Below are 26,084 nucleotides of genomic sequence, written 5' to 3' on the forward strand. Positions count from 1 at the left end.
ATAAAGCAGTGTGTGTTATCGGAATCAGCATTAAGCAATCACTATTATCATTAGCCCCACGGTGGGCACCAAACTATTTACCCTTAAAATTAGATAACAACTAAACTTATAATGTGGTTTTAAGGACACGTGATTTCACCTGATACCAATTGATAAATGTGAAGATTAATAACATAAATGAACTATAAAGTAAAGCGAACCAGTGTTGAAACGGAATTCAACCCTCGAACTAGGGTGCCCTCGAACTGATTGATACCAAAACAGTTAAAAATAAAGCAAGCTGATGAACAAGAGAGTATAAGCTAAAGAGAGAGCGTTATATTGGCTTTTTTATGCGAGAACAATATATCTTACAAATGGTTAATACTCCCCTTTATATAGTAGAGGAATTCTACTTATGGTATAACTCTAATTACAGAAGAAAATCTCATGATTAGCTAATTAATTATTCCTAATTTGATCCGTTCCGAGATTTTCGCCATGATCTTCGACCAGTCACGGATATTTCGCCTTTCCGTTATTATGTTATCTTCGATCTTGCTCGATGCCTGTCTCATTCGGTCTCGATCGCTGTTGTCCTTGATCTCGACAGGTACCTCAAATCCCGAACTTAGTACCTTGTCCTCGTACCTTGGTCTGATCCACTATGGGGCCGACCTTCGATGTAGCTCCCTGGTCCCGGTCAGATAAAAAAATTGAATTGGCTCGATTTTAACCGTATACAAATACCTCATCTGCCTTTAATACTACCCCGAGAGCATTTTGATAATGTTTCTTTTTAGTCCATCATCTAGACTCAAATCACAAGATCAAATAAATTATAGATCGATATTTTATATAAGAAAGGTAGATTTTACCGCTATAGTAAATAAAATTCAGTAACCACACATTAAACTAACACATAACTTTTTTAGAGCAGTTGATGCAGCCACAGTTACAAAAACTCCTTTTACTCTATTTGTTCTAAGTTGAGACTTTAAGATCTTTAATACTCCATATTCTCAGCGTCCTTCTTTACAACTACCAGAATGCTATAGTAGGCGTTAAGTCAAAAGGAGAGTAATTTACAGCGCGCTGAGGATCTTTCTCATTGTCTAACTGTTGTGTAAGGTTTATTTTCATCACCATATGTGAGAGATTAAAATTTATGACACAGATATATATATATATATATATATATATATATATATATATATGTTACGGGTCTACACGTCCTAGTAACTCTAGATTTTAATCATCCAATAGGACCTGATTGGTGATCACACCATATATTAGTTTGATAACCAGTTCTTGCTTTTTCCCAAGTAAATAAGTGAAGTGCCTCTAGTAATCCAAAGAGTAAATTTTACGGATGATTATTCAACTTTGTGTTCATTACCCAAAAGTCACTCTTTTTTTTTTATTAAGTAAAAGTCATTAAATTGTGTTTATTACCCAAAAGTCATTTTTCTTTCTTTTGTTACACAAAAATCATTTTACTATACTTTAGTTATCATAATTGTCACTTTAACTAGATTTTATAAAAAATTTACCCGAAAAGTCTATTATACCCTTGACATTATAAATTCTCTCATTTATGTAATACCTTTCATATTATATGCTATATAATATATCTTTACCCAAGTATTTTACTTATAATTAATATAATTTATTATTATTTTTATAATATATTCGTACATTTAATTTTTCATTAACATTAATTTTCAAGATATATATGTAGCATTATTAAATTTGTTAGTAACATTACTGTGAACAAATCTCACGTCAACGTTCTTAACCATATTTAATAAAATATTTTTAATAAAAATTATAAAATCAAAGCTTATTGATTTATCAGCCAAGTCATTTGCGTTAATTCAATAAATAAAATACCTACTGACACATCAAATTAACACTTTCAAATAAATAATATTAATAGAAAAGGCTAAAACTTAATAATAAACTCAAATATCTTTGAAATATTTTTGTCAAAGTTTTACTGGCTATAAAAAATTATTATTTATTAAACAAATCTATTTTTATTATTTAAAATTAATATTAAATAATAAATATTTTTTGTCATTTTTATATTTTAAAATATGTTCATGTTTGAATATGATTAAACAAATTGAGTTCCATGAAAAAATTAAATATACTGATATATCATAAAAATAATAAATAAAATAATATAAAGTTATTTTAATTATAAGTAAAATATCTAGGTAAAAATATATTATATAGTATATAATATTGAAGGTATTACATAAATGAACGGATTTATAATGTTAAGGGCATAATAGACTTTTCAAATAAAAGTATTATAAAATCTGGCGAGGGTGACTTTTATGATAGATAGAGCAAAGTAAAATAATTTTTGTGTAACAAAAGAAAGAAAAATGACTTTTGGGTAATGAATACAAAGTTGAATGACTTTTACATAATAAAAAAAAAAAAGAAAAGTGACTTTTGGGTAATGAGAACAAAGCTAAATGACCACCCATGAAATTTACTCTAATCCAAAGCTTTGCATAGGAGTTGTAGAGAGCAGAAAAGGTTAAAACAAATTTGAAACATTAAGAGGTTGTATGTTTTATCAAAACTGAATCATACTATAGTTTCATTTGTGATGGGATCCATCTCATTCAAAAATCAAAGTAATAGGTATGTGCCTAAGGAAAATATTTGGTTGAGAATTTCTTTGGTTTGGTAGCCAACTTTGTTGAATTTCTTTGGTTTGGTAGCCAACTTTGTTGAATTGTCAACATTGAAGAAAAAGAAGGAAAAGTGTGTGCAAATTGTCAAATATAATAGGCTTTAGAGAGTGAGGCTTCGGTTATAAAAGGAGAGTTTCAGCTCTCGTTTCTACACACCAACAAAGAGAGAAAGAAAGAGTGAGGTTTCACAGACAAGGTATAAGAAAATAGTCTGTGAGAAAAATAGAAAGTAAGCGATATTGTAGTGAGGTGGGAATATCAAAATAGGGTTATTTCTTTTGAGTGTTGTAGTGATCTTTGGTGTATTTTACTCGAACCTACAAAATGTAAAATTTCTTGCTATAGTGATATCAGTTGCTCGTGTCGGGACCGTAATTTTTTTCTTATTCAAAAGGTAAACATATTGGTGTCGTTGTCACTCTTTTATTCTTGTTAATTATCGTATCTCGGTGCTACGTTATTATTCCGCTTTTATTACCGTGAATATTATTTCTGTATGGGGTTTATTCCAACAACTGGTATCAGAGCACAGGGTCTGCTCATTCACAGAACTATTGTTCACTGTCGGTAGTACTATACTTGGTTAAAAAAGAAAAAATCTGAAGTACGAGATAGCAAAATTCAACGGAGATAACGGTTTCTCAATATGGCAAAGAAGGATGAGGGATCTGCTCATCCAACAAGGATTACACAAGGTACTAGATGCTAATACCAAAAAATCCGATACCATGAAAGCTGAGGATTAGGCTGACTTGGATGAAATGGCTGCTAGTGCAATCAGGCTGCACTTATCAGATGATGTGGTAAATAATATTATTTATGAAGACACCGCACGTGAAATTTGGACAAGGTTGGAAAGCCTATACATGTCCAAAATGCTAACAAATAAATTGTACCTGAAGAAGCAATTATACGCCCTACACATGTGTGAAGGTACGAATTTTTTGTCACATTTAAATGTATTTAACGGACTAATCACACAGCTCGCCAACCTCGAAGTAAAAATCGAGGAAGAAGATAAAGCCATTTTGTTATTGAACTCGTTGCCATCTTCGTATGATAATTTGGCAACAACCATCATGCACGGTAAGACTACCATTGAGTTGAAAGATGTCACATCGGCTCTTCTACTCAATGAGAAGATGAGAAAGAAGCCTGAAAATCAAGGACATGCTCTCATCACAGAAGGTAGAGGCAGGAGTTATCAAAGGAGTTCGAGAAACTATGATCGGGGTGTTCATCGGTTGGTACGGTACGATATTTAGATATTTCGGTTCGGTATTTTCGGTATTCGATTTCGTAAAATGCTATACCAATACCATACCTAATTAAATTCGGTATGGTTCGATTTTGGTTTATTCGGTTCGGTAACTTCAGTTTATTCGGTTTGAATACTAGCTAGTGCATAGAGTCATAGACGGTAATATTCTTAATTAAAGTATGCAAAAATACAAAACTAAAAACGTTTGTTAACCAAAGTTTTGTCCAAAACCAGCAAATACCAACCTAGAGAGAGAAAACTTAGAGAAATATCTTGTTACTTGCTTAGAGTTAATTGATGAACTTAGAGAATAAAGGGAAAAAAAATTAGATTTCTTATATCTATGTAATAATTAATAAAATATGTATTGTGTAATATAATATATATTTCGATACGGTATCGGTATTTCGCTATTTCATTTTAAAATATCAAATACCATACCTAATACCATTTTGTTTAAAATTTAAACCAAATACCATACCGAATACCAAAATATCGAATACCGAATACCAAAATTTTCGGTTTCGACACGGTAATTCGGTATTTACCAAATTATGCACAGACCTAAACTATGGTATATCCGAAGCTCATGGGAAGTCTAAGAACCGATCCAAATCAAGAGCGAGAAATTGCTACAATTGTGATCAACCAGGTCACTTCAAAAGAGATTGCCCAAATCCAAGGAATGGCAAAGGTGAAACTAGTGGCCAGAAGAATGATGACAACACGGCCGTCATGGTGCAAAACAATGATAATGTTGTCCTCTTTATAAACGAGGAAGAGGAGTGCATGCACTTATCAGGTCTAGAGTCCGAATGGGTGGTTGATACAGCAGCATCTTACCATGCCACACCGGTAAGAGATCTTTTTTGCAGATATGTATCATGTGATTTCGGCACTGTGAGAATGGGTAACATAAGTTATTCAAAGATTGCGGGGATTGATGGCATTTGTATCGAGACAAATATCGGGTGCACATTGGTTCTAAAGAAAGTGCGACATGTACCTGATTTGCGGATGAACTTGATCTCGGGAATTGCTTTAGACCGAGATGGATACGAGAGTTATTTTGCAAATCAAAAGTGGAGACTCACCAAGGGATCATTGGTGATTGCAAAGGGAGTTGCTCGTGGCACGTTGTACAGGACAAATGTAGAAATATGCCAAGGTGAATTGAACGCGGCACAAGATGAGATTTCTACAGATTTGTGGCACAAAAGGATGGGTCATATAAGCGAGAAGGGATTGAAGATTCTTGCCAGAAAATCACTCATTTCTTATGCCAAAGGTACAACGGTAAAACCCTGTGACTACTATTTATTTGGTAAGCAGCATAGAATCTCATTTCAGACATCGTCTGAACGAAAATTGAATATACTTGATTTGGTATATTCTGATGTTTTTGGTCCAATGGAAATTGAATCGATGGGCGGTAACAAATATTTTGTTACTTTTATTGATGATGCTTCACGAAAATTATGGGTTTATATTTTGAAAACCAAAGATCAGGTGTTTCAAGTTTTCCAAAAGTTTCATGCTATGGTGCAAAGGGAGACAGGCCAAAAGCTAAAGCGTCTCCGAAGTGACAATGGAGGTGAGTACACTTCAAGGGAATTTGAAGAGTACTGTTCGAGCCATGGGATCAGACATAAAAAGACAGTTCCTAGAACCCCACAACATAATGGAGTAGCCGAAAAAATGAATCGCACCATTGTGGAGAAGGTGAGAAGCATGCTCATAATGGCTAGACTGCCTAAGTCATTCTAGGGTGAAGTAGTTCAGACAGCTTGTTACATGATCAATAGGAGTCCATCAGTTTTGTTGGCATTTGACATCCCAGAGAGAGTTTGGACGAATAAGGAGGTGTCCTACTCAGATCTAAAGGTGTTCGGTTGCAGAGCGTTTGCACATGTACCAAAGGAGCAGAGAACAAAGCTGGATGATAAATCTATTCCTTGCATATTCATCCGATATGGAGATAAAGAGTTCAGATACAGATTGTGAGATCCTGTAAAGAAGAAGGTCATCAGAAACAGAGATGTAGTCTTCCGAGAAAGCGAAGTTGGAACTATTGATTATACGCCAGAGAAGGACAAGAATGGTATAATTCCTAACTTTATTACTACTCCTTCTATTTCTAACAATCCCATAAGTGCAGAAAGTAGGACCGACGAGATTACCGAGCAGGTGGAGCAACCTGGTAAGGTTATTGAGCAGGAGGAGCAACTTGATGATGATGTCGAGAAAGTGGAGTACCCCACTCAAGGAGAAGAACAACCTCAACCTCTGAGGAGATCAGATATGCCAAGGGTAGAGTCATGCAAGTACCCTTCCACAGAGTATGTCCTCATCAGTGATGAAGGGGAGCCAGGAAGTCTTAAGGAAGTGTTGTCTCATCCAGAAAATAATCAGCGGATGAAAGCCATGCAAGAGGAGATGGAATATGTACATAAAAATGGCACGTACAAGCTCGTTGAACTTCCAAAGGGAAAAAGACCACTCAAATGTAAATGGGTCTTTAAACTTAAGAAAAATAGAAATGGCAAGCTGGTTAGATACAAACTCGAGTGGTGGTAAGAGGCTTCGAACAGAAGAAAGGTATTGATTTTGATGAAATTTTCTCACCTGTTGTCAAAATGACTTCCATTCGAACAATTTTGAGCTTAGCAGCTAGCCTAGATCATGAAGTAGAGCAGTTGGATGTGAAAACTATATTTCTTCATGGAGATTTGGAAGAGAAGATTTATATGGAGCAGCCAAAAGGATTTGAAATAGCTGGAAAGAAACACATGGTGTGCAAATTGAATAAGAGTCTTTATGGATTGAAGCAGGCACCAAGGAAATGGTACATGAAGTCTTACTCATTCATGAAAAGTCAAACATACATAAAGACCTATTCGGATCCATGTGTATACTTCAAAAGATTTTCTGAGAATAACTTTATTATATTGTTGTTGTATGTGGATGACATGTTAGTTATAGGAAAAGACAAGGGGCTGATCGCAAAGTTGAAGGGAGATTTGTCCAAGTCATTTGATATGAAGGACTTGGGCCTATCACAACAAATTCTGGGTATGAAGATAGTTCGAGAGCGAACAAGTAGAAAGTTGTGGCTATCTTAGGAAAAGTACATTAAACGTGTACTGGAACGCTTCAACATGAAGAATGCTAAGCCAGTCAGCACACCTCTTGCTAGTCATCTAAAGTTGAGCAAGAAAATGTGTCCTACAACAGTGGAGGAGAAAGGGAACATAGCTAGAGTTCCTTATTCTTCAGCAGTCGGAAGCTTGATGTATGCAATGGTATGCACCAGACGTGATATTGCTCATGCAGTTGGTGTTGTCAGCAGATTCCTTGAAAATCCTAGAAAGGAATATTGGGAAGCAGTCGAGTGGATACTCAGGTACCTGAGAGGTACTGTAGAAGATTGCTTGTGTTTTGGAGGATCTGATCCAATCTTGAAGGGCTACACGGATGCTGATATAGCCGGTGATACTGATAATAGAAAATTCACTACTGGATATCTATTTACTTTTTCAGGGGGAGCTATATCATGGCAGTCTAAATTGCAGAAGTGTGTTGCACTTTCAATAACTGAAGCAGAGTACATTGCCACTACAGAAGCTGGCAAGGAGATGGTATGGCTCAAGCGATTTCTTCAAGAGTTGGAATTTCATCAAAAGGAGTATGTCGTATATTGTGACATTCAAAGTGCAATAAACTTGAGCAAGAACTTCATGTGCCATGCAAGAACAAAGCATATAGATGTGAGATATCATTGGATTCATGAGCAGGTGGAGAACGAATCTTTACAGGTAAAAAAGATTCACACGAGTGAAAGTCCTATTGCTATGTTGACCAAGGTGGTACCAAGAGACAAGTTCGAGCTATGCAAAGAACTTGTTGGCATGCACTCAAACTAGAAGACAATGCTACCTCCTCTAGATGAATGAGACTGGAGGGGGAGATTGATAGGGTCCATCTCATTCAAAAATCAAAGTAATAGGTATGTGCCTAAAGAAAATATTTGGCTGAGAATTTCTTTGGTTTGGTAGCCAACTTTATTGAATTTCTTTGGTTTGGTAGCCAACTTTATTGAATTTCTTTGGTTTGGTAGCCAACTTTGTTGAATTTCTTTGGTTTGGTAGCCAACTTTGTTGAATTGTCAACATTGAAGAAAAAGAAGGAAAAGTCTGTGCAAATTGTCAAATATAATAGGCTTTAGAGAGTGAGGCTTTGGCTATAAAAGGAGAGCTTCAGCTATCATTTTTACACACCAACAAAGAGAGAGAGAAAGAGTGAGGTTTCACAGACAAGGTATAAGAAAATAGTTTGTGAGAAAAATAGAGAGTGAGCGATATTGTAGTGAGGTGGAAATATCAAAAGAGGGTTATTTCTTTTTAGTGTTGTAGTGGTCTTTGAAATATTTTACTCTGACCTACAAAGTGTAAAATTCCTTGCTATAGTGATATCAGTTGTCGTCTCGGGGCCGTGGTTTTTCCATTATTCAAAAGAGTTTTCCACGTACAAATCTTGGTGTCATTGTCACTCTTTTATTCTTGTTAATTACCGTATCTCGGTGCTACGTTATTATTCTGCTTTTATTACCATGAATATTATTTCTGTAGGGAGTTTATTCCCAATAATTTGAGCAGCGTAATCTGTTCTGAATTGATAGTGTCATCCATACACATGTTGGAACGTTGTAAAGACTCGGCCGATCGTTTTGGGAGTTATAGCCCAGTTTCCTCCATTTTTGCTTCATTATGTGTTATTCAGATGTTTTATGTTATACTGGTTAGTTGGTTCGGTTCTGAAGTGATTTCGGAGTAGAATGAGACACTTAGTCTCCTATTTAGAAGTTTAAGTTAGAAAAGTCAACCGGATGTTGATCTATGTGTAAACGATCTCGGATTTGAATTTGTATGGTTCTGTTAGCTCCGTTAGGTGATTTTGGACTGAGGAGTGCGTCCAGAATGTGATTTGGAGGTCTGTAGTGGAATTAGGCTTGAATTGGCAAAATTGGAAATTTAGTGATATTCGGTCGGCAGTGGAAAATTTGATATCGGGGTAGGAATGGATTTTCGAAAGTTGGAGTAGGTTCGTGGTGTCATTTGTGACGTATGTGTAAAATTTGAGGTCATTCGGACGTGGTTTGGTAAGTTTCGGCGTTGTTTGTGGAATTCGGAGGATTTGAAGTTCTTAGGATTGAATCCGAGGCTAATTTGGTTAGGGCTTGGGATTTTGGAGAGTTTAATTTAAGGATTTAAGGGACCAAATGATGTCGGATTTTGATAAATTTGGTATGGTTAGACTCGTGAATGGATGAGCTTTCTAGTTTTGTAAATTTTGTTGGATTTTGAGGTGTGGGCCCGGGGGCCGGATTTGAGCCGATTTCAGATTTTTGGTCTAAATTGGTAGTTTTTCTTGTGGAATTCATTCCTTTAGCATAAATTGATGGTATTGTACTAATTGTGAATAGATTCGGAGCATTTGGAGGCCAAATCGAGGGGCAAGAGCATCGCGGAGTAGGGATTTGATCGGTTTGAGGTAAGTAACGATTGTAAATCTAGTCCTCAGGGTATGAAACCCCAGATTTTATATCATTTTACTATTTTGAGGTGATGCACATGCTAGGTGACGGGCGTGTGGGCGTGCACCATTGGGAGTTGTGACTTGGTCCGTCCCATAGCAACTGTAAAGTTGCATATTTTGTTGAAACTGTATGATACTTATGAGTTTTAGAAATGAGTTTCTATAAATTGGGCGGAATGCCATGTTTGGGCCTTGTGCCAGTGTTGTTTGGACCCTTAGGGGCCTTTTTCTTACTATCCTCTCACTATTTTCGATTGAAAATCTATACTCAATCATGGTTATACCTGCTTACTGCATAACTCAGTTTTATTTCTCTGTTTTGATGCATATAAATGTTGTTTTGGGCTGAGTACCCTGTTTTTACTGAGAGCCCGAGTGGCTTGAGAGGTTTATGAATGAGTGAGGTCGAGGGCCTGATTTGTGAGGATATTTATGGGATCGGACTACACGCCGCAGCATGTTTGATATAGGCCGAGGGCCTGAGTGATTAATGCCATGATTTGGCTTGATATAGCGATTGGGTTGAAGGAGCCCCTCCGAAGTCTGTACACACCCCCAGTGAGTGCAAGTACCTACTGAGTGCGAGTGTCAAATGTCGAGTGTCGTGTGCCGAGTGATGAGTGAGTAGGAGGCATGAGTGATTGTGAGGTATGCCCGAGAGGCATGAGTGATTGTGAAGTATGCCCGAGAGGCACGAATGATTGTGAGGTTTGCCCGAGGGGCTGTATACGAGTGATATTGCCCGAGGGGCTGATTATGATTTCATCATTTTTGCTCACCTTTGCATTGAGCCTTTGTTTGAAAAACTATTAAAAATATCTTTAAACGATTTTTACTGGAACAGGGTTTAAATGAGATGATTTGATTCAAACACTAATTTTTAAAGCATGTTGTATTTTACCGAGATTTCATGATATGAACTTTATATGCTTTATTGCTTGTCACTACTGCTCAGTCTTTATTTACTGTTGTTACTTACTGAGTTGGCGTACTCACGTTACTCCTTGCGCCTTATGTGAAGATCCAGGTGTAGCTGGACACGGTAGCGGCTGTTGACTATTCCGGTTGCCAATTTTCTCGGGGATAGCAAGGTAGCTGCCTGGCATTCGCAGCCCTGCTCTTCTCCCTCTTATCTTTCTTTAGTTGTATTTAGCTATTTTCCTGACTATGTTAGTCTAAATATTGTCAGAAAATTATAGTAGATGCTCATGACTAGTGACACCCCGATGTCGGGCTTTTTTTTTCCGCACTTTTATTTTGATTTGAAATCCTTTACGAAGGTTTTTATGTTAAATAACCTTGAATTTTCTTTGAAATGAAAGTATCGGTTTGTTTTGGAAATGAGTCGTCTTGCCTAGTTCCACGATAGGCGCCATCACGACAGGGTTAGTTTGGGTCGTGACAAGTTGGTATCAAAGCCTAGGTTACATAGGTCTCATAAGTCATGAGCGGGTTTAGTAGAGTCTTGCGGATCGGTACGGAGACATCTGTGCTTATCTTCGAGAGGCTGCAGAACCCTTAGAAAACTCCACATTCTTGAATCCTTGTCGTGCGAATATGTTGATTTTAGTAACTAAACATCTGTTGTTTCATTCTCTCACATCTGGTGAGGACTCGTACTACCGGTCAAGAGGGCTAGCCACCAGTACCATCAGCCAGGGCCGCGAGAGGCCGAGGCCGCGGTAGAGGCCGTGGTTGGGGCAGAGGTGCAGCCCGCACCGCAGCTGGGGTAGTACTTGCAGATCTACCAGTTGCCCCAGATCAGAACCAGATTCCAGTTGTTGATGCACCAGCTCAGGCACCACCTGTGCCTATTGTGATTCTAGGCCTTCAGGAGTCCCTAGCTCAGATTCTGACAGTGTGTACCGGCCTTGCTCCGGCGGTCTCTATCTCGACGGCCGCAGCCGCTTCTCAGGCCGGGAGAGGCACAGGCACTCAGACTCTCGTCGCTCGCACAGCCGAGCAGGTTGTTCAGGGACTCCAGACACAAGGGGCACCACCAGCCCAGCCGGTTGCAGCTGCATAGGATTATGTGGTTCCTGTTATGCCTGTGGATGATCAGCGTAAGTTGAAGAGGTTTAGGAGACTCCAACCGCCACCTTTCAGTGGTACAGAGAGAGAGGATGCTCAGGACTTCTTGGACAGGTGTCAGAGGATACTACGTACTGCAAGTATTTTGGAGACTTGTGGGGTCTCATTCATTATTTTTTAATTTTTCGGGGCGCACTCAGATGGTGGGAGACTTACGAGAGGCGTAGGCTTATTGGCGCAGTACCCCTTACTTGGCAGTAGTTCTCCGTGGTCTTTTTGGAGAAGTTCGTGCCTCAGTCCCGCAGAGAGGAGCTGCGCAGGCAGTTTGAGCAGCTTCGTCAAGGTGATATGTATGTGACACAGTATGAGATGCGGTTCTCCGAGTTGGCCCGTCATGCGATCTGGTTGGTTCCCACAGACCAAGAGAGGATCAGGAGGTTTATAGATGGCCTCGATTTTCAGCTTTGGTTGCTTATGACCAGAGAGAGGGTGTCTGGTGCTACCTTTGATGAGGTTGTCGACATTTCTCGGCAGATTGAGATGGTTCACGGTCAGGAGAGGGTTGAGAGGGAGGCCAAGAGGCCTCGTGGTCAGGGTGGATTCAGTGATGCTCCTTTGGGGGGTCAGTTCCAGCACGATAGAGGTCGTCATTTCAGACAGGCTCAGTCAGCTCGACCTTTTCACCATGGTGCATCATCTGGCCATGGTTCTCACAGTTCTCATCAGGGCCACTCATCACTCGGTGCCCTTCCAGCTCAGAGTTCATCCCGTGCTCCACCAGTTCAGGGCTCCTCCATTCCAGGTTCTTCTACCAGTTATCCCGGCGCTAGGGGTTCCCTTCAGTTCCCGCCACCAACACCAGGGAGTTATTTTGAGTATGGGGAGTTTGGGCATATGTAGAGGCAGTATCCTCGTCATCATGGAGGTATATCGCAGTAGAGGAGTCAACCTTCGACTTCAGCACCAGTTACTTCACCACTCGCCAAGTCAGCTCGAGGTGGAGGTCAGTTAGCCAGGGGTCGCCCTAGAGGGGGAGGCAGATCAGGGGGTGGCCAGGCCCATTTCTATGCCATCCCTGCCAGACCAGATGTTATTGCCTCAAATACTGTGATTACAGGTAGCGTCTCAGTTTGTTATAGAGATGCATCTGTATTATTTGACCCTAGTTCCACGTATTCATATGTTTTCTCATATTTTGCCCATTTTCTGGATATGCCCCGTGAGTCTTTAGTTTTATCTATTCATGTATCTACTCCTGTGGGTGATACTATTGTTGTGGACTACGTATATCGGTCATGTGTCGTGACTATTGGGGGTCTAGAGACCCAAGTGGACCTTTTGCTGCTTAGTATGGTTGACTTTGATGTGATATTGGGTATGGATTGGTTATCTTTATGTCATGATGTTCTAGATTATCACGCAAAGACTGTGACGTTGGCAATGTCGGGATTTCCGAGGGTTGAGTGGAGCGGTTCTATAGATTATGCACCTAGTAGGGTGATTTCATATTTGAAGGCTCAGCGTATGGTTGAGAAGGGTTGCCTGTCTTATTTGACTTTTGTGAGGGATGTTAGGGCATAGACTCCTACTATTGATTATGTTCTGGTGGTACGTGATTTTTCGAATGTGTTTCCTGCAGACCTGTTGGGCATGCCGCTTGACAGGGATATTGACTTTGGTATTGACTCGGTGCCGGGCACTCAGCCCATTTCTATTCCACCTTATCGTATGGCACCGGCGAAGTTGAAGGATTTGAAAGAACAGCTTCAAGAACTCCTTAATAAGGGGTTTATTCGGCCTAGTGTGTCACCTTGGGGTGCACCGGTTCTATTTATAAAGAAGAATGATGGTTCCATGAGGATGTGCATTGATTAAAGGCAGTTGAACAAGGTCACAGTCAAGAACAAGTATCATTTGCCTCGTATTGATGGTTTATTTGACCAGCTTCAAGGAGCGAGGGTGTTCTCCAAGATTGATTTGAGGTCCGGTTATCACCAGCTAAAGATTCGGGATTCGGATATTCTTAAGACAGCTTTCAGGACCCGATATGGCCATTACGAATTCTTAGTGATATCTTTTGGGCTGACCAATACCCCAGCAGCGTTCATGCATTTGATGAACAGTGTATTCCAGCCTTATTTGGACTCATTCATTGTTGTATTCATTAATGACATCCTGGTGTACTCTCATAGCCAGGAGGAGCACGCTTAGCATTTGAGGATTGTATTACAGAGATTGAGGGAGGAGAAGCTTTATGCAAAGTTCTCCAAGTGTGAGTTTTGGCTCGGTTTAGTAGCATTCTTGGGGCACGTGGTGTCCAGTGAGGGTATTCAGGTAGATCCGAAGAATATAGAGGCGGTGCAGAGTTGGCCTAGACCGTCCTCAGCCACGGAGATTAGGATCTTTCTTGGTTTGGCGGGTTATTACCGTCACTTTGTGGAGGAATTTTCATCTATTGCTTCGCCCTTGACCAAATTGACCCAAAAGGGTGCTCCATTCAGGTGGTCGGACGAGTGTGAGGAGAGCTTTCAGAAGCTCAAGGCTACTTTGACCACAGCTCCAGTGTTAGTTCTGCCATCAGCTTCAGGTTCTTACATCGTGTATTGTGATGCCTCGAGGTTAGACATTGGTTGTGTTTTGATGCAGGAGGGTAGGGTGATTGCCTATGCCTCGCGCCAGTTGAAGACCCATGAGAAGAACTATCTTGTCCATGATCTTGAGTTAGCAGCCATTATTCACGCCTTGAAGATTTGGCATCATTATTTGTATGGGGTTCATTATGAGATCTATACTGATCACCGAAGTCTGCAGTATCTGTTTAAGAAGGATCTTAATTTGCGTTAGCGGAGATGGTTGGAGCTTCGTAAGAAATATGATATCACTATTTTGTACCATCCGGGGAAGGCCAATGTGGTGGCCGATGCTTTGAGTCGCTGGGCGGAGAGTTTGGGGAGTTTAGCATATCTTCCAGCAGCAGAGAGACCTTTAGCATTGGATGTTCAGGCCTTAGCGGGCCAGCTTGTGAGATTGGATATTTCGGAGCCTAGTCGGGTATTGGCTTGCGTGCTCTCCAGGTCTTCTCTTTATGACCGTATCAGGGAGCGTCAGTATGATGACCCTCACTTACTCGTTCTTCAGGACAGGGTTCGGAGAGGTGATGCTAGGGATATGACTATTGGTGATGACGGTGTGTTGAGGATTCAGGGCCGGATATGTGTGCCTAATGTAAATGGGCTTCAGGATTTGATTCTTGAGGAGGCCTACAGCTCGTGGTATTCTATTCATCCGGGTGCCGCGAAGATGTACCAGGATTTGAGACAGCACTATTGGTGGAGGCGGATGAACAAGGATATAGTTGGGTTTGTAGCTCGGTGTCTCAACTGTCAGCAAGTTAAGTATGAACATCAGAGACCGGGTGGCTTGCTTCAGAGATTAGAGATCCCAGAGTGGAAGTGGAAGCGGATCACCATGGACTTCGTAGTTGGGCTCCCACGGACTTCAAGGAAGTTCGATGCTATTTGGGTGATTGTGGATCGGCTGACCAAGTCCGCGCACTTCATTCCAGTTAGTACTACTTACACTTCAGAGCGGTTGGCTGAGATTTACATCCGAGAGATTGTTCGCCTGCATGGTGTCCCAGTTTTCATTATTTCAGATAGAGGTACTCAGTTCACATCACAGTTTTGGAGGGCCGTGCAATGAGAGTTGGGTAATCAGGTTGAGTTGAGCATAACTTTTCACCCTCAGACGGACGGGCAGTCCGAGCGCACTATTCAGATATTGGAGGACATGTTGCACGGTTGTGTCATTGACTTTAGGGGTTCATGGGACCAGTTCTTGCCGCTCGCGGAGTTTTCATATAACAACAGTTATCAGTCAAGTATTCAGATGGCTCCGTATGAGACTTTATATGGGAGGAGGTGTAGATCACCGGTTGGATGGTTTGAGCCGGGTGAGGCTAAGCTCTTGGGTACAGACTTGGTCCAGGATGCATTAGATAAGGTGAAATTAATTCAGGAGCGGCTTCGCATTGTGCAGTCTAGGCAGAAGAGCTATGCGGACAGGAAGGTCCGTGATGTATCTTTCATGATTGGGGAGAAGGTTTTGCTAAAAGTATTACGCATGAAGGGTGTTATGAGGTTTGGGAAGAGGGGAAAGTTGAGCCCCCGGTTCATTGGGCCTTTTGAGGTGCTTCAGAGGATAGGAGAGGTGGCTTATAAGCTTGCCTTACCACCCAGCTTGTCGAGTGTGCACCCAGTGTTTCATGTTTCCATGCTCCGGAAGCATATTAGAGATCCGTCCCATGTTTTGGATTTCAACACGGTTCAGTTGGAGGGTGATATGACTTATGATGTGGAGCCGGTGGCTATTTTGGATCGGCAGGTTCGAAGGTTGATGTCAAAGGATATAACTTCAGTGAAGGTGCAATGGAGAGAGAAGCCTATGGAGGAGGCCACCTGGGAGACCGAGCGGGAGATGCGGAGCATATATCTATGCTTATTCGAGACTCCAGGTATGTTTCTAGACCCGTTCGAGGATGAACAGTTGTTTAAGAGGGGGAGGATGTAACAACCCGGCCGGTCGTTTTGGGAGTTATAGCCTCGTTTCCTCCATTTCTGCTTCTTTATGTGTTATTCAGATGTTTTATGTTATACCGGGTTAGTTGGTTCGGTTCCGGAGTGGTTTCGGAGTGGAATGAGACACTTAGTATCCTATTTAGAAGTTTAAGTTGGAAAAGTCAACCGGATGTTGACCTATGTATAAACGATCTCGAATTTTGAATTTGTATGGTTTCGTTAGCTCTGTAAGGTGATTTTGGACTGAGGAGTGCGTCCGGAATGTGATTTGGAGGTCCGTAGTGAAATTAGGCTTGAATTGGCAAAATTGGAAATTTGGCGATTTTCGGTCGGCAGTGAAAAATTTGATATCATGGCCGAAATGGATTTCCGGAAGTTGGAGTAGGTTCGTGGTGTCATTTGTGACGTATGTGTAAAATTTGAGGTCATTCGGACGTGGTTTGGTAAGTTTCGGCGTTGTTTGTGGAATTCGGAGGATTTGAAGTTCTTAGGATTGAATCCGAGGCTAATTTGGTGTTTTGATGTTGTTTTGAGTGATTTGAAGGTTCGACTAAGTTTGTATGTTGATATATGACTTGTTGGTATTTTTGATTAAGGTCCCGAGGGTCTCGGGCGTGTTTCGGATGGTCGACGGATTGGTTTTTGGTATTTGAGAGCTGCTGCTGTGAATTCTGCTTGTGTTTCCGCACCTGCGGAAGGGGAGTCGTAGGTGCGAGGCAGAAGGTGCGCTTGGGAAGTTCACAGGTGCGGACAGTGCTGGGCTAGGCAGGATGCGCATGTACGAGAAATCTGTCGCATCTACGAGCCCGCAAGTGCGAGACGTCGGGCGCAGATGCGGAGAAGGGGATTTTGGCAGGCTTCGCAGAAGCGGAGGAAGATGCACAGGTGGGCTTTCGTAGGCGTGAGACTTGGAGCGCAGATGCGAAAAATGGGAGGCCAAGGCTGGAGCGCAGGTGCGAAGGATTGGCCGCACCTGCGAGCCCGCAGGTGCGAGGCCCGGGCGCAGGTGCGGAGGCTGGAGGATTTAAGAGACCAAATAATGTCGGATTTTGATAAATTTGGTATGGTTAGACTCGTGAGTGGATGAGCTTTCTAGTTTTGTAAATTTTGTCGGATTTCGAGACGTGGGTCCGGGGGCCGAGTTTGAGCCGATTTCGGATTTTTGGTTTAAATTGGTAGTTTTTCTTGTGGAATTCATTCCTTTAGCATAAATTGATGGTATTGTACTGATTGTGAATAGATTCAAAGCATTTGGAGGCTGAATCGAGGGGCAAGAGCATCGCGGAGTAGGGATTTGATCAGTTTGAGGTAAGTAACGATTGTAAATCTAATCCTGAGGGTATGAAACCCCGGATTTCGTATCATTCTACTATTTTGAGGTAACGCACATGCTAGGTGATGGGCATGTGGGCGTGCACCATTGGGAGTTGTGACTTGGTCCGTCCCGTAGCAACTGTAAAGTTGCATATTTTGTTGAAACTGTATGATACTTATGAGTTTTAGAAATGAGTTTCTATAAATTGGGCGGAATGCCATGTTTGGGCCTTGTGCCAGTGTTGTTTGGACCCTTATGGGCCTTTTTCTTACTATCCTCTCACTGTTTTCGATTAAAAATTTATACTCAATCATGGTTATACCTGTTTACTACATAACTCAGTTTTATTTCTCTGTTTTGATGCATATAAATGTTGTTTTGGGTTGAGTACCCTGTTTTTACTGAGAGCCCGAGTGGCTTGAGAGGTTTATGACTGAGTGAGGACGAGGGCCTGATTTGTGAGGATATTTATAGGATCGGGCTGCACGCCGCAGCATGTTTGATATAGGCCTAGGGCCTGAGTGATTTATGCCATGATTTGGCTTGATATAGCACTTGGGCTGAAGGAGCCCCTCCGGAGTCTATACACACCCCCAGTGAGCGCAGGTACCTACTGAGTGCGAGTGTCGAGTGCCGAGTGCTGAGTGACTGGGAGGCATGAGTGATTGTGAGGTATGCCCGAGAGGCACGAGTGATTGTGAGGTTTGCCCGAGGGTCTATATACGAGTGATGTTGCCCGAGGGGCTGATTATGATTTCATCATTTTTGCTCACCTTTGCATTCAGTCTTTGTTTGAAAAACTGTTGAAAAATATCTTTAAATGATTTTTACTGGAACTGAATTTAAACGAGATGATTTGATTCAAACACTGATTTTTAAAGCATGTTGTATTTTACCGAGATTTCATGATATGAACTTTATATGCTTTATTGCTCGTCACTATTGCTCAGTCTTTATTTACTGTTGTTACTTACTGAGTTGGCGTACTCACGTTACTCCCTGCATCTTGTGTGCAGATCCAGGTGTAGCTGGACACGGTAGCGGCTGTTGACTACTCCGGTTGCAGATTTTCTCGGGAATAACATGGTAGCTGCTTGGCGATCGCAGCCCTGCTCTTCTCCCTCTTATCTTCCTTTAGTTGTATTTAGCTATTTTTCAGACTATGTTAGTCTCGATATTGTCAGACAATTGTAGTAGATGCTCATGACTAGTGACACCCCGATGTCGGATTTTTCTTTTCCGCACTTTTGTTTTGATTTGAACTCCTTTATGAAAGTTTTTATGTTAAATAGCCTTGAATTTTCTTTGAAATGAAAGTATCGGTTTGTTTTGGAAATAGTAGGCTTGCCTAGTTCCACGATAGGCGCTATCACGACGGAGTTAGTTTGGGTCGTGACAAACGTATATGTTTTTCGACCATAGATATTTTTATCAAGCTACTAATTAATGCGTCCAAGCAGTGCAATTGGAGGTCGCAGTGACTTGAAACTGATATTTGCTAGATCGCATATATAGCATGTTAATTATTATCTTTATCAGGTCACCATTTAATGTTTCATGATAAAGATTTACAATATTTATTATTTTGAGTAACCTGATTGTGAAAATAATTTTATAACATCAGTGCATACACCTTAAACTCTAAATATTTCGCCCTGCTCCTCTTTCCTTCACTTACCTCTTGCGTTTGCATGCATCTCACAATAACATTTATGCATATGCATCTCACAATAACATTTATGCCCTGCTCCTCTTCTTTTTAAACTCTGATTTGTATTCTATTTCGTTTCTGGATCTTGTCTAATTGGTGATTCACTGTACTACTGTAGGAGGCGCGCGGCTAGAAAATTAAAGCGGATTTACATCCCGCATCCTGATTTTAAGAGTCGCAAAGAGCTTATAAAGATAAACTTAAAATCAATCGCGGTAAGCTCTCGTTATTGTTGTCAGCTTGTTTCTTACTCCCTCCGGTTCAAAAAGAATGTTCACTTAGCCATTTGCACACCCCTTAAGAAAATACTAACTCCTAAATAAAAATAGGTAATTTGACCAAACTATCCCTAGTTAAATATGTATTGCCATTTGGTCACTTAACACATAATAAGGACAAATCTGAAAAAATAAGGTTAATTCTTTCTTGATTTTGTAAGGGAACATTCTTTTTGAACCAAGAAAAAAAAGCTAAGTGGACACTCTTTTTTGAACCGGAGGGAGTACTATTTGTAGGTACTGTGCTTCATTGTCTTGTTCGCAGAAGTTAATTAGCTATATTGTCATCATATGTCTCTACTCAAAAGATGATCAAAGTCAATAAAAGGAATGACTATGATCTCACTGAAAATATGCATGACTTACACACAATAATTGAACTAGCCAGTTAAGTAAGCTATACTATGTTACTGCAGGTTATGGCTCAGTGATTATTAATACTGTAGATTTGTAGTGAATACAATATTAAGAGACCTTTTGGTTACATCTCAATAGAATTCTAAGTTACTAGAATGGCAAGGAAGGGTGATGATGGAAATGATCTATATGAATTTTATACTTTTGTTACATTATGACTTGAAAGCAAACTCAAATATTTTCTTTGTTCTTGAGATGGGATGGACAACTGCTAATCGTCAAAAGCAAATCCAGGATTTAGAGTTCGTAGGTTCAAAATGAGCGTAAAATCTCATTATATGTATAATTTTTAAGTTTTTTCGCATTGCATGTGGTATTTGAGCCGAAAGAAATGTGTTCAGTTGAACCATAGAACCGGCCCTAGATTAGTCTCTGATTATTATTGCTCCTCGAGATTGAATTGAAAATTTAATTGATACTAATAATTTGTATCATGAATGGCAGTTAGCTATTGACCAAGTGGCATGAAGAACAGAAGGTTTCAGTGGAGACGATCTTACAAATATCTGCATAGATGCTTCTTTAAATGGGATGAGACGTAATATATCAGGGAAAAACCCAGATGAGAATAAGGACATGTCCAAGGCTGAGATTTTGCAAATTCCAGTTATAATGGATGACTTCCTAGAAGCTTTAGATAAAATACACCCTACAGTTTCTGCAGGGGACATTGAACGACGTGAGAAATGGTTTTCAGAATTTTGGATCAAGTAAATGCTACTAGTTTTTTTTTTCCCCTTGAGTTTACGATCATTTAATTTAAAGCTTAATTTTGCTTTCTTTTTAATAAATAGGTAGTTGAGAATTTCAGGTTATGCTGTTGGAAATGAACAAGAATAAAAGGTTCAGAAACAAAATTACGCAAGGGAGTCTCTATTGTGTTAAATAGATATGTATATAGTATAGTCATGCAGTTGGAGTTGGATAAGAAAAAACAAGTCAGCTAGCACACCAGAGAAGTAAATCTGTAAATGGGTGTCTTGCAAAAAAAAAGAGAACTGAAGCCAGTATGCTACAAGTATATTTTACATCTTATGGATCCTAATCTTAGTTTAAAAAAACTATTCAGAAATAATAGTTAAACTTCTAAGTATTGTTTTTTTCTTGGAGAAGCCCATGATAAGAAAAGGAGAAGGGAGAGAGTTTGATAAGACACTCCATACTGGAGTTACCATATCAGTAACTAATCCTTATTAAATTTTCATTCGAATATTCTTTTTCTATTACAATGACTTCCTAGTGCAAAAGAAAGTCAAAGAACATTGTAGATCTAGTACATGTCTAACTAATATGAAATGGTTCAATCATGCAATAAGAAAATCCACTGCGCATGCTTCCATCTTTGGAGTTTGGAGGTGTCTGAAGAAAAAAATCCGTCTTATATGTTTCTTTAATCCTTTTACTGAATTGTTGCGTTTAAATTTACTGTCTACCTATATATACATAATTATAGTTCATACCAAAAAATATTTATGGCCTAAGATTCAAGAAAACCAAATTTTTTGGTATAATACTATCTGGTCTGATAAATCCAGTTTAGCACTGTGTAAGACCATTAAAGAGGAAACTACTGATATGTAGATTGTAGCTCCCCTCCATTGGTTCAACGCGGCGCAAATCTAGACTAATCAGGACAACATAGTTTCTCTTCGTGTTGGGGAGGCAAAGGATAGTTTGCAACTTAAGGATGGCAAGCACATTCCAAAGACCGATAAAAGATTGAGATCAGTATGCTTTTAAAAGGATTTGACTGCTCAAGTTGCATGAAGAGGTGTAATTCTCATGATCATTATTCGGAACAAATTAAAAAGGGCGATGGTACATACTTCCTGATAAGCTTAGCATAGACTAATAATAGGTGAAAAGAGTAAAGAATACAGAGGGCTCCATATTTGGCAAGCAGGTCATGGTTTTCATTTTGATCCCCGAGTTTGACAATCAATGTCATTAAGAAATGAAGGCATAACTTTAATTGGCTGGAAAGTGAAACCAGCACTGTGGCATGCATCCTCCAGCTGCTTCACTTGTGAAGGTCCATCCGGACAAAACACAACCACAGCCCCGCCACTTCCTGTGAACTTACAAGCAGCACCTACCCTTCGAGCAATTTCAACCATCTCTATATTCATAGCTCCAAGGGCATCATCTCCAAACAAACGCCTGCATAGTCCACCCACAAAATTTTAGCATTTGATATGCATATCATATCACCAGCTTATGTATAACAAATCGAGTAATATTTGAGTACATCAAAACTATGAAAATAAGATGCAAAAGGCCATATGAAACACTTGGATTTATTCTTTGTCCGGAGCCAAAATTTTAGATGGTCAAAGGCAGTACATTTGCTAGTTTAAATACCAAGTATAACCAGGAAAGGAATGTAAAGAGCACTGTGCCAGACAAAAAATTTGTACAAATAATAATATGAAAATGAGTTGGACAAGACACTACAGAAACAGGTTCTGCGATGCCACTCAGCACATACAAGATATTAACAAATGTCTTCTGAATCTCTGATCAATCTAAGCAGGTTGTCATATGTTTTACCTTCTCAGATCAAAATTATGATTCATGAGGGCCGCCAACTTAATGTAGTCCTTCTCAAGAAGTGTTTTCCGTCCCTCCACAGCTATGTTTGCAACCTCTTCCATGGTTGATCTTATGAATTCATCACCATCTAACCATCTCTGACGTACTGTACTATGTACCTGTATTTGAAATAAGTATCATCTAGTATTTTGTAACTACTACATCAAAGTAATTCTTAGTCACAAAGAAAGGGCAAAAGTTAATCCGGACACTGATATTCATGTTTCCTTAAAAACCTGCCACAACCATTATCTCTTCCATTGTCGGGAGAAATATTAAGAAATTAATGGAAAATATAAAAGGTTAACCAGTTAAAGGATGCTGAAACTAAAGTGCCTCCTTCATGGACTACAATCCCACATTGATACTCCTCTAATTCTTTTCACTAACTTCTTTGTGTAAAATGAAAACCAAAATGTAAATTTTAACCCATTGCATGGCTAAGCAAACAACATATCCAACCAAAACTCAGTCACTTGGTCCAAAGAATCTTTGAACCAGACACCAGAAAGATTTTCCACACTACATATCCTGCACATTAAATACTCACCTTTCCAGAATCACTGGGATTTTCTGCATAGATCAGATAAAGAGGTGGGAGAAGATCAACATCCATGGGTGTATATATACCATGACCCAATTCATCCATGTGATTCTTGCCAAAGTCCTGTAAAATAAAAGTAAAAAGGGAATATAAAATCAACTCTACAACTGTGGCAAGCTTAGTGCTGCCAAATATCACGCTGCTACTAACTTGTAATAAAAAGTACCCCTAGCTTAGTCACTTGGTTCAAAGAATCTTTGAACCAGACACCGGAAAGATTTTCCACACTACATATTCCTTCTCTGAATTTAGGACAAGGTTCGGCCTTACCTCAACTTTGATTAGGTGTCTGACTTTGTAAAAGTCAAGAAGGCAACTCAGTGCGGCACTAACAATTGCACTGGAACCTGAAAGCCCTGTCTGAGATGTGGAAATTATTTAGTGTATCAATCAACCATTTGAACATGAGATAGATAATATCTTTTATGTTATGATCAATAGCGATGACTTATCCAGATCATGATCATTTAAGTAGTCTGATGTACCTTTTAGTTATGATTGAAACAGCATGCCTGCTATTTTTTAATTTATTTGCATATCTTAAACCAGAAGGTACTATGCGTAGTTTTATGCATAGGGCTATGTCCAAGGTATAAATGTTTTAGTCAACTTAGTTATTTTAGGTAAACTGTAAACCTACTAGGTAAGGCACATGTAAACAATGAGACAATATAAATAGAAGTAACTACACTCTAAATTAAAGTTGTTCCCTCTTGTATTTTAAACTGAGTGGCTGGAAACTCGAGCTAAACTATATGCGAGATGGATAGTGACACCACCACAAAAATTTTGAAGCATGGAGGCTGAGCAGCTTGACAATTAGCAGATTCACCCGGTTGAAGTTTCTATTGAGATTAAACAATCAGTTAAAGCTTGAACAGACTTTCAGTCTTCAGTATAATTATCAGGCTAGCTCAACGTCAATTGGATAGACGATTTGGAATATACAGAGAACAACAGAGCCGTTTGAGCTCAATTGACAAGCTCACTGCTCATTTGAACTTTGTTTAGATTGTAAAAAACAAATCACTTGAAAATATATTATTTTTCAGCTCAACTCGACTTATTTTGCCTACTACATTAAGGTGGGGAACACTATAATCACTTTCAAAATGTTGGGCTGAAATCTCAACATTGAGACCATATTCACTTTTCATAAAATGTGATGACTTCCGAATCCATAATGCAAGGAATAACACAACTACTCGTGCAAATAAGGAAAAACCCTTGACTCTTAATACCAAGCAAGAACAACCTAGGTGCTTGCAACTAATTATCTATTCTAGACATAATATTTTTGCCTTAAATCCAAACTTTCACATATCTCTACTTGATTTTTACCTTGATATTCTCGCTATAAGGAGAAAATCTGAAACAATGTTTCACAATATAAACTAGCAAAAAGTTTTAAGTTTACCAATAATTAGTGTGACACGAAACCAAAATTGGAAACATCCAAAGGAATGTAAACCTTGCAATGTTAAGATCTACCTGGCGGGGAATGTTAGTTTCATACGAGAGAGTGAAATTTCCATCATGTAAGGTAACATTGTTCTCCTTGCAATACTTGTGAAATATTTTACAAATAGCCATAAGTAAACGCACCCCTCCATAGTAGCCCTCATTCTGCAATCTGTTCACCTGTCGACAACAAGCACAAGCATATTGTTTTAAAATAAAATCAATCAAACTGCACACAAATCAACAGAGCACGAAAAAATAAAGGGTGCCTATCATTCTAATTACTTCCTCCTTCTCAATTGATGTTAGGTTGTTAATGATTATGAAGTTTAAATAAGAAAAAAAATAACTTTTGGAACTTGTGGTCTAAAACTAGTTTTAGATAATTGTGTCATTGTAAATCGTCTCATAAATAAAATGAGAAGTTTAAAATTAAATTAAAAAAGTATCATTCTTTCACGGATAAAAAGGAAGAGTAGAACAGTATCGTTCTTTTTTGATAGACTAAAAAGGGAAGATTATGGCGTAAATTGGAACAAAGGGAATACTAAGCACCAATATTTCAGATGAGAAATAGCAATCATCATTAACTCGTCGTCAATTGACCACTTAGAACAACCGAATCAAACCAAATAGTAAACTCAAAACCATATCAATCAATAAACTACGTCTCAATCCCAAACTATTCACATTGCCTGGTCGACCGCAGCTCAAAATTCATTCTAATATATCCTCTAAACTCGAAACTATAATTTCTTCCAAAAAATATAAATTAAAAACGATTAAGGATTAGAAAAAAAGTACAAGTAGATAGCATACCAGGTGAGAAATGGAATTGAATTGAACGAGATCGTGAGAAGGGTGAGGAACAATGACGAGATCTGTAGAAGGTTCTAGACGAACTGAAGCCCAAAAGTTGCCGAGACTAAAAGAGATTGTATTCCCAAAATAAACGTCGCTAGGGTTTCCGAGCAGTCCAACTCTGGCATATGACTTGTGCTCGATCACCGCTGATTGTTTTTCTGATGCAATCTCCATTGTTGCTCAATTTTCCTTTGCTTCTTTTTGCTAATGTCAATGTTGAAATTGTAACGGCATTGGAATCAGTAGGTATAAATATAGCAATCTTGAGATCTAATGGCGGAATTTATTTTTATACTGTAATTGGATGAGGAAGACGAAATGATGATTCCATTAAGAGATTCATGTGATCACGGCGTGACGTGGCAAATCCAAACCTTTTTGAGTATACACAATACGCATTAGAAAAAAGAACAAAACAAAGTAGGTTTTATTTGCAAATTAATATTCCATCCATTTAGGTTTATTATTTGGAAAAAAAAAATACGAATTTCTCATTTTAACTTTTTTTAAAAAGTTATATTCAAACAAATGTTGTGATATGTTAAAATTACAAATTACAAAAGACCTCTTTCTTTCTTAAATTCCAGTATATTTAAACTTTATTATATAAATGGGAATGGATGGAATAGGTGTTTTATAATTTTGTTCATTGTTATAACTTTATTTCGGAATAGAAAATTTTGGA

At 39.2% G+C, this 26,084-nt stretch overlaps 1 protein-coding gene and 1 pseudogene across 1 annotated transcript; one reads left to right on the forward strand and one right to left on the reverse strand.

The window, feature by feature from the left end:
• LOC107826498 (katanin p60 ATPase-containing subunit A1-like) overlaps positions 1-20,592 on the forward strand; it is a 90,078-nt pseudogene extending 69,486 nt beyond the window's left edge.
• A 1,017-nt stretch (positions 20,593-21,609) lies between these two features.
• Positions 21,610-25,800, reverse strand: LOC107798223 (glucuronokinase 1). The gene is made up of 6 exons (XM_075234613.1): positions 25,355-25,800; positions 24,566-24,715; positions 23,301-23,434; positions 23,021-23,213; positions 22,429-22,589; positions 21,610-22,038 (listed from the first exon to the last, which is right to left on the reverse strand). Exons 1-6 carry the CDS (start codon positions 25,571-25,573, stop codon positions 21,792-21,794), a joined length of 1,104 nt encoding a protein of 367 aa, XP_075090714.1. The 5' UTR covers positions 25,574-25,800; the 3' UTR covers positions 21,610-21,791.
• Positions 25,801-26,084: the final 284 nt, after the last annotated feature.

This window comes from Nicotiana tabacum, chromosome 17, assembly GCF_000715075.1.
Source record: "Nicotiana tabacum cultivar K326 chromosome 17, ASM71507v2, whole genome shotgun sequence".
Taxonomy (NCBI): Eukaryota; Viridiplantae; Streptophyta; class Magnoliopsida; order Solanales; family Solanaceae; genus Nicotiana; species Nicotiana tabacum.

Bases quoted from the DNA above. Each gene is read 5' to 3' on its own strand.
- LOC107798223 (XM_075234613.1), bottom strand. From the start codon at position 25,573: ATGGAGATTGCATCAGAAAAACAATCAGCGGTGATCGAGCACAAGTCA. The intron at 24,716-25,354 runs GTATGCTATCTA...TGTTGTCGACAG, and splicing joins TCAATTCCATTTCTCACCTG to GTGAACAGATTGCAGAATGA. The intron at 22,039-22,428 runs GTAAAACATATG...TGGACTATGCAG, and splicing joins CATAATTTTGATCTGAGAAG to GCGTTTGTTTGGAGATGATG.